Source organism: Sylvia atricapilla, chromosome 5 (assembly GCF_009819655.1).
Source record: "Sylvia atricapilla isolate bSylAtr1 chromosome 5, bSylAtr1.pri, whole genome shotgun sequence".
Lineage (NCBI taxonomy): Eukaryota > Metazoa > Chordata > Aves > Passeriformes > Sylviidae > Sylvia > Sylvia atricapilla.
Window position 1 is genome coordinate 8,823,626 of NC_089144.1, and position 10,916 is coordinate 8,834,541.

The following is a 10,916-nucleotide window of genomic DNA, read 5'->3' on the forward strand; positions in this document are numbered from 1 at the left end:
CCTAATGCCAGGTGCTTTGTACTGTTTAATCTAAAACAAGTAACGTGTATAAATCAGATGCTTCAAAATTCACTGATCTAGTTAGCAGTGGTAGCTCACCAGAAACCATCACAGCCTGTGCTGCTTCTACAATCTCTCACCCACCACACACTATATGTATGTTGTCAGACATACACTAAAAAGTAGCACTCACTCACCTTGTTCACATATACTTTCCTTCAAATTGTACTTCATTTTAGTGATCAATATCTGAACTTCCTTTCCTGTAAGTTTTTTTTAAGCCTTTGTTACATCCAACTGGTAAGCAGAAGTAAATCAAATTCCCCCGTCGGAAGTTACAGAATTCTGGCCTTAAGAACAGACCACAATAACTGCAGAGCTGAGCAGTTTAAAATCTGCTTCTCCAGTTTTAAAATTAAAAAAAAAAAATTAAAAATCTGTATTGACTGGAAAAAGACTTACTTATACATTGCTTTCAACACCTCTGAAATCTTAAACGATAAAGTTGTGGTTCACTTCAGATTAATTTATCAAAATCTCTCTGGGTGCTACTAGGGCTTTATGTTTCTCTTCCTCTTTAGATTACATTTAAATGCATGCAAAGATTTCTTGATTGTAAAATAAAGCACTCAGCAGTTTGCAAACACAGAACTCGGTTACTCATGCAAAATAATTTTTAGAAAATTTACATTTTCAGTATATCATATTTGTACTACATATTACAAGCACACACGACTTCTCTCACACTTATCAATCCAAGGCAAAAGGAACTGTCCCTAGTTCATTAAATAAATGCATTTCTGTTTCCATCACTTAATGATGGGCCCACATCACTTTTTCACAGAAGATCCTGAAAAAGAAAGGAGCAGCCTAATCACTTTTTACTGTGCAGAATAGTACCCATAGTACTACTAATTGTAACACAACTGTATTCATCTAGGAGGGACTGCCCCTCAGCCTTAATGGTATCACTGAACTTGAAAGGATCAGTCATAAGATGAGGTATAATCCAAAGAGTCCACTCGAGTGAAGAGCCCACTTGACCTTCCTTCAGAGTAATTTCACAAACTGAAGTGGCAGCTGAAGTAGTCACCTTTCCACAGCTATTGACTCGCTCCCTCTCTAGTCTGTCAGAGCACAACAAAGCCAGCTATTAGCCTTCAGATCCCTACATTCAAAATGCCCTGGACCTAACAGCAGATCAGACAATCTCGCAGAATTTTGCCTTCTTGTCAAAATAACTGGTTCTCTTAGAACAGGCTCACAGGTGAGACAACAGTGACTCTTACTGACTAACAGGCAATTAGGATGACTTGTTCCTCTCTGTTCAAACCATCTCCACTCTTTGGGGCACTAGAAGAACCGGAAAGAAAGCAAACATATCTTTGATGTGCAAGCTTAAGAAAACATTCACAATACCTCTTCATAACCCTTGGAGAAGTAATTCACTTTTCTTGTTCGCCAGAAAACAAATAATTTCCAGTCTCATGGTAACTTTCATTGTCAAGCTAAGAATATATTGATTCAGAAGCCATAAGGGAAAAAAAGAAAGGGAAAAGCAATGAGGAGAGTAAAATCAGCAGTGCTTCCATGAGTTTTAAGACAATCCACAGAAAGCCATCTCTGGCTAGATGTATGTGAACAATTTTAGGATGAAACCTCTATTAAAATTGCTGATTCCTCCTGAAGGCTAAAAAACCCCCAAAGAAATTGCCAAGTTTATTTACTCTAAAACAGCAATAGTTTTACAGGAAATCTGTTGAAACAGACAGGAAGTATACTGGGTTATAAAAATACTCTTGTGCAGATGAAGCAGACCTGAACACAATCTTACACTATTCCAGTTTACATTAAAAAAAAAAAAGACCAATTAGTACTATCACAAACCCATGGAACTCTGCTTCACTACCAACCCAATTTCTACTTGAAACCAACAAAATAAACCACCCAGAATTATGTTGTTAAGGCTGGGCAGGCAAAGAGTCTCTGGCTCTGAGCCTCTGGGAAGTGTCACTAAGGACTGCTGGTGGTTGAAAGAGCTTTTCAGTCTAATGTCACTCACCATTCCTTTTCAGTTACTTTCACCCAGACCATCCAAATCCATGGATGTGCTGCCCTACTTGAGATCTGATTTCTTTAGAAATGTATAATACAGTTAATACGGTGTTTATTAATGTATAACAACATATAAAACCTACAGATCGGTTTTGCAGTTTTTCTGAAACAACTCTTTAAAAGGTATACCTCAAGGAAGTAATTTTAAAAGGAAATCTATACCATCAGTATAATATTCATCCTTTCTCTGCCAGTGAAGGCAGAGTGAGCCTTTGGTGGGTGAGCCACTGCTCAGATGAGCAGAGAAAAAAATGAGGAAAATAATCCTACCACAGAAAGTCTTCACAAAAATAGACAAAGCTATAGCACACTTCCTAGTACCTAGATCTTTTCCTGCTGCTGCCAGGCTTCCCTGAATGTCACCTTTCTGAGGACAGTGGGCTTCAGGTGAGGGAGGGTGTCACAGTGAGCCACCCATCAGTGTCTCACCTTGAAGTTTACAGTGGTGGAAGAGGTGGTCCCAGGAACAAGATGCCGATGACTTCTTCCTCCCCACCTCAAGGACCCCCAGCTGAGTCAACATGCTCTGACTTCATTCACTTGCAACTCCATTCTACATCCACATTTACTGTCACTGTATACAGCCTGTATTACACCTGCTTGAGACCTGCTCTTTCATCACTTTTGGTTTTGCCCAGCTCCCAAATCGCACATCTTCACCACCCACTCGTGATCTCCTTACAGCACTGGGGTCCCCAGTAAAGGAGACATGTTGAGTACCCTCTTTTCACCCTCTGCTGCCACACTCCCATCCTGTGCCCCCATTTGCAAAGCCTCTGCTACCACACCACGAAGATGCTCCTCTGCACTACTCATTCTGTGAGGGTCATAAATGCATCATTATATAAATAATAACTACTTGCTACTACTATCTGCTGAAATAAATATGGCTATACCACACAATTATACAAGGATAAGCCAAGGGGAGACTAACTATGTAGTAGATACCCAGTAACCAGAAAAAAGATACTGAGTTTGAGTTTGCAGCTGAGCAAAACCAAAGCTCCATCTAGGCAAAGGCATGTTCAGACAAAACCTGACAAGTCCTGAGACTTGAAAGGTTGTGTGAAACCTGAAGCCTGCATGAGAACTGCAATGTCAAAGGTTAATGACTCAAAAATCAGATTTGCAAAAGCAACAAGTGCTTTGCTGAGGCCAGATTCGCACCCCCTAAACAAACAGGAGAAGAATTTTGGGGTGTGTATTGAAGCCACCGATCTCCCCAAGAACAGATCAGGTGCAGAGGATGTATGCTCACCCACCAGAGGATGACCACAACAAACCCAGCTTTGCTTATCAACAATCTCTTTGTTGAGCCAGATAAGGGGAAAAGCCAGTAAGAAGCAGATCCTGCAAGGTGGGGTAATACTTTTTATGATGCCAATGTCCTCTGCTGAGGAGACTCGGGTGTAAAACCACCTCCTGGGGGAGGTAAAGGGACATTCATACATAAGCCTGAAGGTATTCATCCGTTCTGGTAAGTGACAACTGGCCCAACCTGTGCAGTCATGAGAAACATTGGTCACTCTTAGAAAGAGCCACAAATCTTCAAAGACCCCCTGAAGCAGTCCCAGACTGTGCACGACCCACAGTATTTCATAGTGTAAAACTCCACACCTAGAGGGGACACCTGGGCCTTCCCACCTGAACGTATATTAATTAACCCACTGAATCTTTTCGGGGCAGACTTCTCCACCCCTGATGGATAAAGACTGTGACCACAACAGTCACAGATCAGTAGACATCGAAATTGCAGCAATCAAGTCTCAGTGCTGGATCACAGGCAGTGATCTCTTTCCTTTTGTACTCTTACACTTTCTTGGTTTTCCCTGTATATTTTCCTAAGCGATATTTTTATATCACTTATATTTCTATAAATAATAACCAAAGCAGATACATACCTTCTTTCCAATGAAACCAAACTGTTCTGGAATAAACCTGCCAGGTGTATACACACTGCTCATTCAGTCTTACTTCACTTTAATCCACCCCAAGGGATGTTGTAAGAACTTTCAGCTACTCCATCTCAGGCATGTGCTAAAACAGCCATACTCCACAGAGTGTGGAAAATCACTCTATGAAAAGGCACTGTCCACAAAGGAGACAGAGGAACCCTACAGCTTTATTCAAATAAAGGGAGAGAGTCCACTCGACCATACGCCCGTGGGGTTTCTCTCTCGAGGTTTCAGAGGACCAGCCCCCTTTTATCGTAAAATCCCGGCCACACGTTGTCTTCCTCCTTTCCCCAGTCATTGCGGTACTAGGAAGGTAGAGCCGAACTGCCTGCCACATTCCCCCCTTCAACATGTCATTTTCCTCCAAAGTTCAGAAATTCGGGCTATGAGGGCTCTGCAACAGACTTTGCGCTGACCCTTTGTTTATTACCCTTCAGTACAGGAGTCAAACTGGCTGGGTTCTGTAGCTTGAGGCTGGCAGGGCCCTAAGACACATTTCGAAGATATTAACACACCTTTCTCCCTAAGACACTCACCCATGGAATTGTTTGTAAAGACATTAGTTTGTAAAGATGAAGGGATGATCTTTCCCATCACTAGCAATCACAAGAGAGAACTTGCAAATGATCTGCTTTAAATTCTATCAGTCACATGGCTGTATGTTTTAATTTCAAACAATAGAGACACACAGGTGAAAACTAAACCGTGGACTCTATCAGGAATGCATCTCCATGACTATGGATAGTGTAAGCCATTTATATTTTTTCTCATTTGAAACCAGTTGGTTGTCTAGGCAGTTTCATTTCAAATTAAAAAAAAACATGTAAGATCAACATTCTGTTGCCAGTCACACATAACCACTCCATGGACTTTTAATCTAATACACACAGAAACCCAAACACAAAGAAATCAGAGAACCAGATTTACAATCAAAATTAATTTTATATTCTGTATTTTGTACTATACAGAGTTACAAACTGGAATAATTTGCTACAAATACCTCTTTTATCATTGTATCTTTCTGTGACAGAGGCTTCTAACAAATTACTAATATTAAAAAAAAAACCAAAACAAAACAGGAGGTAAATATGATCGCTGGAGAGAGATGATCTTGCCAGAAATCAATGCCTAGGACAATCAAAGACATAATTAAACATACTTTCAGGTATTGCAAACATCCAGAAGTGGTTGGGTAAGACTTTCAGACTGCCAAACAAAAATTCTGAAGTGGTATGTTTTGTTCATCTGTGCAAGAAACTTGAAATTGAATGATTTCAATTACTGAGAGTACGGGTTGCTTAACTCCATTCAGGTCATTCATTAATGTTAGATTTCTGTAGAAATTGTGAAGTGGCATAGGATTGATCCAAAACAGGCATGAGCAACCAACTATTTCTGTTGAATTACCCGTGACAAGGTGTTTATGGTGCCTTTACACACACAGTGCCCGTTGTGGGAACACAGGCAGTACAGAGTTTATCCAACATAAACCCAGACTGATAGAAGACACACTGCCTGATAGAATATAAAGCCTTTCAAAGCAGTATTATCATAACAAACGTCCTGAATTAGCAAAGTAACCCTGCACTGTGTCAATATCTTAGAACAATTTTACTGTCTTTTAAATAACTGTTATAAATGCCTATAATAAAGTTGGCTTTTCGCAAGATGTGTGCCATACAATTAATAACTTTGTGGTGAGACTATAAGTTTTTATTTCTGCTGTTAGTAAAGAAAATTAGGCATAGTGGTAGTAGTGGATATAGTACTTGCTTAAACTGTCTGTTTGGCCGAGATAACCTCCAGTGAAGATGTAAAGAAGACTCTGCTATTGATACACCAACTATCAGCACCTACCATCTGAAGAAAGCACGGACCAAGGCCCAATCTGGAGGTGATAATGAAGACACAACCAAGAAACACGCAGCTCTAAAAAGGCAGACCCAAGGAGGGACCGTGCAAAACTGTCCCTGGAATATGGAAACTAGTTTATGGAAAAATATGAATAATCAACAGACTGATACAACAGAAGGAGTATTTAAAGAAAGCCTGTGAAATAGCAATTTGTGGACTTGGCTAAATGCCAAGTCACCCGGCCGGCCGTACTTTGCTTTTTTCCTTATCTCCTAATTGTCTTATCTTTTATTAAAACCTATTTCTTAAAACCTACCAAAAAGTGAATCTCGTTTTTCACATAACTATGTAATCTTTGATACCCTTCTAGAAGTCATAAAATGATAAAACTACAGCTTCACTTTCCTACAGATAGTAAAAAAACACTCTCAAGAAGATAATTCTGATTGACAAGTCCATAAATAAGCATTAATATGAGATAAAATGATTATGTTATGCTTTTTATTAACATAAAAATAATTAACATAAGACTGTAGAATAGCCGCAGAATTATCAGGTACTACAGGAAAAAACCCAGGCCTGTCCACACAGTAACCATGATAAACAGAAATCATCATTATACAGATCACAACAAAAACATTAAGTATTTGGACCCATTAAACTACACTGAACTTTGTATGCTCACACAGAGCACAATCTTCAAGGTACATAATAACCACAACCTTCCAGTTCTCTCAGCATTAGATGAACTACTTGAGTCAACAGCACTAAGAGAGGGAAGATGGGAATGGAATACGATGTTTTTCCAAGGCTTAACCAGATTGGAATCAGTGGAGAACATCAATAGAGGGAAAACAGGATGACAGGTACATGGCCTGAAGCTACTTGAAGCTCACATAAGACCACAGGTTTACACACACAGCTGGTAAGAGAAGAGTTGTGTCTAGACACAGGCCTACAACCAACATGCAGTGCAAACATCCCTGCAGAGGAAGAGGAACCTTTGGGCAGGAAAACAGTAGGAATAAAAGGATTGAGTGCAGCCTATTTCCACTCTTTCACACAGCCTGCAGGGACAAGGTCCTGGTCCTCCACCACATGACAACTGTGCAAAATTATGCCAGGCAGCAACATAAAGATTGCATGGCAGGTGACAGTAACATTTTCATCAGACCATGAATGCCCCTCATCACATGTGATGGAGGGAGAGACAGAGTGCAGAGGGAGATGGATACTAAAACGACTGATCCAGACAGCAGTGGACAATTAGCAACACCAGAGGATCCTCTGGGATACATATGTAAGCTCTTCTGCCATATTAGAGCTGGCCCTTGAGTCAAAGACTTCTGCTTCCTGATAAACTGCATCTTACAGAGTCAGAAAAGAATTAAGTTTTTACTTGATAGGCAGTGAGTAGTAATAACTAGAATTAAATAAATTGCTTGCTTTTCTAACATTTTTAAAGTTACAGCTACTGCTAGCATTCAAAAGCCATGTGAATTAAATAAAAAGCTTTTAGTCATAAAGAAATACCAGAAAGAGCATTTCTGGATTTTACAATTTTCACAGAGTTTCTCATCTCATGAGATGCATTTCTGCTAAAGGCTACCCGATGTGACCCCAAAGCTAAACCAGGGTGGCTTGGAGAACATCAAGTAGTGTAATGCCATCTGCACCGGGCTGAGTCTGGATACTCTGGAAAAACTGTGAGAAAGAGCATGCAGGCAAAATGGGAAATACTGATACAGAAAGCTAAAGGAACAGAAACTGTATCCTTAGTAAATAACAAAAGAAATACAGAACAAAGGAAAGAGTCACAAATTTACTCTATGGCACAAACAGCTTGCACTGCTTCACTGACCACCAAGTTACACCAGCTGTACAAACTGGAAGAACTTCCCTCATGTCCTGCATGGAAAACACACAAAAACCCACAAAAACCAAACAACCCTCCCCACGAACACAAAAACCACACAACATCCCCTCAACAACAACAACAACAACAAAAAAAACAACCCCAAAGCAAAACAAAAAGAAAATCCCAAGAAAAAAAAATCTAGGAATAAAAAATAGTTATCAGCTAACAACTAATGATGTAATTTAGTGACCACATCGGTCTTACAGCTCTTCAGGTATCAAGGATAAAAACTGTCATGACCCAAACTGTTAAAAGCATTTCTCTCCAGGTTTTCAGGAATACACAACTGCTAATTATTAAAGAATTTTCAGCATTCTCTGAATTTTGCAGTTTGCTCTTGCAATCTTTCACAATTTCATTTAACACCAGGTTTCACAAGCTCTAGCCAATAAATGTGTTTGCAGATGAATCACAAATGTGTTAACCATTAATCTCTGCCCTAGTGTCACTCATTTTATGCTCAGCTTTGAAGCATCCTTTTGTAGTCAAAAATTGTCATCCAGCATATACAAAAGAAAGGAATCTCCATGGAAATTCCCATCCTTCTACACTTGGCATCAAGACAAATGAAAGAGTTTTAACAAAATTGACACGGCTTTTAACAACATCTAGAGAGAAACTGCCGGTGTAAACTATATACTGAAATAGACTGAAATTAGTTACAAGCAAGGTCAGAACAGATTGACTAAGTTACGAAGAAATGCAGGTGTAGAACAATCTGATGGATTCTTAAGCCACTGTGAAACATGGCAGGTATGTACAAATGATACCCGGAATTGAAGGAACTCCCATACTAAGTGAATTGGGTCAAATTCAGCATAAACGCTCTGACATCTGTAACTGTGACAGGCAATTTGAGGAACTTAAAAGTAATACTAAAGGTCCTGGATTGCTTTTACACATTACAGCACACCCTTCCTCGGACAACACTTGGTGTTTTTGAACTTTGCAGAGACAGCCAGCAAGTACAATGGGGCATTCATATGTCAGACTGTTTCAGTATTACAGATTTAATCTTTCTCTATTTCTCACTGCTTCAGCCTTCTTTTGAAATCCACACTTAATAAAACATCAAACCATACTTTTATTTACTAAGGAAAGAGAGGGAGTGATCTGACAATTTAAGTTTAGATAACTGCCGTTCTGTCCTGGTAGTAGTACTGGTAAAAATCAACAGCTCTGGGGAGCTACATTATAAAATGAAGGAACGGATTGTAGAAGAAACTCTGTCTCATTTCCCATCAGGAAACACACTGACAGTTCGAATTTTCCGCTAGAAGCTGCCAACTCTGCTAGTGAAAGGCGTCCCCACTTTGCAACTACTTTTACGAAATACTTAAGGAAGTCGCGGAATGTGAACGAAGAGGTGAATAAAAAAAAAGCGCACAAATAAAAGTATGTTTTAGACCTCTCAGGAGAAAATCTCTGCACCACGGCACGAAACCGGATTTTTGAAATACCGATAAACAACCGCCAAAGGAACAAAATCCGAGACACTACATTTGGCGTTATGGGTTGGCATTCCCTCAATTTCTCGGCAGCAACGTTACGATGAAGCATGACGAGGCGACACAACACGCCCGTACTCCTAAGTTTTGCGAGAGAGCCTTGAAGAACCCATGCCAGCATTACTCCGGACGGAAGGTCTCCGTCGCCACCACAGCACTTGGGACAGCTCCAGAAGTTGAATACCTGCCGGATAACGCGCCCCGCCGGGACTCGGGCTCCCCGGCAGGACCCGCAGCCGCCGCCGCTTCGTCCCCGGGCTCCAGCGGCAACATCCTGCGGCGGACACGCCCGGAGCGCGGCCAGCGGGCTGTAGCGGGCTGGCATTCGGCCCCGGGCTGCGCCCGGCTCTGCCCGAGCCTGCACCGGCAGCTCCCCGCGCCCCGAGGGCAGCAGCGAGAGAGCCTCGCACAGCGCCGGGCACGCAGGCTGTCCCCGCCGCCCTTCTCCTCCCCGCTCCGCTGACAAGCCCGGGACGAGGGTCCCCGCCCGTCCGCCCCCTCCGACGCCGCGGGGAGAGCGGGTGGCGCGGCAGCGAGCCGCCAGCGTACCTGCAGGACACGGAGAGCTCCACCTTGGTGGCCGGGATGCTGGAGCTGAGTACGTTAAAATCCCCCACGGACGCCATCTTCGGGAGCCCACCGCTTCTGCCCGGCTTCTGCTGCCCCGCCGGCTTCTCCAGCCCGAACATGGGACGGAGCGGCGCGGGCGGGCAGGAGGAAGAGAGGGAGGAGGCGGCGCCTAATGGTCTCACGGCGCGACGCCGCTGCCGCCCGTGGCGCGGACCGGAGCGGGGCGGACCGGAGCGGGGCGGACCGGAGCGGGGCGGACCGGAGCAGCGGCCCGGCGGGAGCGGGGCGTGGCGTCACCGCCAGCGGGAGCCGCGGGGCCCCGACGGCCCGAGGGAGGGCAGGCACCGAGCCCTCGGGAAACGCGGCACCGGGGCCGCCCAGACCCCACGGCGTGCGGGGCGGGGAAGAGCCAGGGTGCGGTCCCGGGTGATTTCGCTCCCGCGCCTCCCCGGTCTCTTCCCCGCTGGCCCTGCACGGAAACTCCCGCTCCGTCCCGTCCCGCAGGCTGTCCGGGAAATCTCCTCCCTGCGCGTCGGCAAATGAGGAACTTCCCCGATGCCTTCCCCTTGGCTCTTGCACGGAAACTCCCGCTGCGGTCTGTCCCGTTCCGCAGGCTGTGAGGGAATCCCCTCGTCCCGCGTTAGTGCGTGTGCGGATCCCCGCTCGGCGGCGGCTGTGGGCAGCGGCGGCGGGCCGAAGCCCGGGGCCCGGCGCGGCTCGGGGCCGCCTCAGAGCGCCGGGCTGGGGGCGCGGCCCGCCGCCAGGGGGCGCTCCGGAGCGCGGCCCGAGCCGCTCTCGGGGCGGCGGGCCCCGGCGGGGAGTGCCCTCGGAAAGCCGAACCCTGCCGATTACTGCCGGAGAGCTGAGGGAAAAGAGGTGATTTTACCCTGATTTACACTGAAAAACGAGGTCTCACTCTCACACGCGCACAGAGCCATTTTTTTTTTTCTTTCTTCCCAAGACCACCAATCCAGTTGCCCTGAATCTGTTCGTAGT

At 44.2% G+C, this 10,916-nt stretch overlaps 1 protein-coding gene across 9 annotated transcripts in view; it reads right to left on the reverse strand.

Annotated features, from left to right (window-relative positions):
* CPNE8 (copine 8) overlaps positions 1–10,189 on the reverse strand; it is a 75,589-nt gene extending 65,400 nt beyond the window's left edge. For 7 of the 9 annotated variants that reach the window (XR_010743557.1, XR_010743559.1, XR_010743560.1 and 4 more), the window contains exon 1: positions 9,900–10,189. Coding sequence is in view for 4 of the 9 variants with exons in the window: in XM_066318615.1 (XP_066174712.1) it covers positions 9,900–10,039 (140 nt within the window). In the remaining 5 variants the exon portion in view is untranslated. The remainder of the gene's footprint in view (positions 1–9,899) is intronic. The other 2 variants (XM_066318619.1, XM_066318618.1) reach the window with 2 other exon arrangements.
* Between the last annotated feature and the right edge of the window lie 727 nt (positions 10,190–10,916).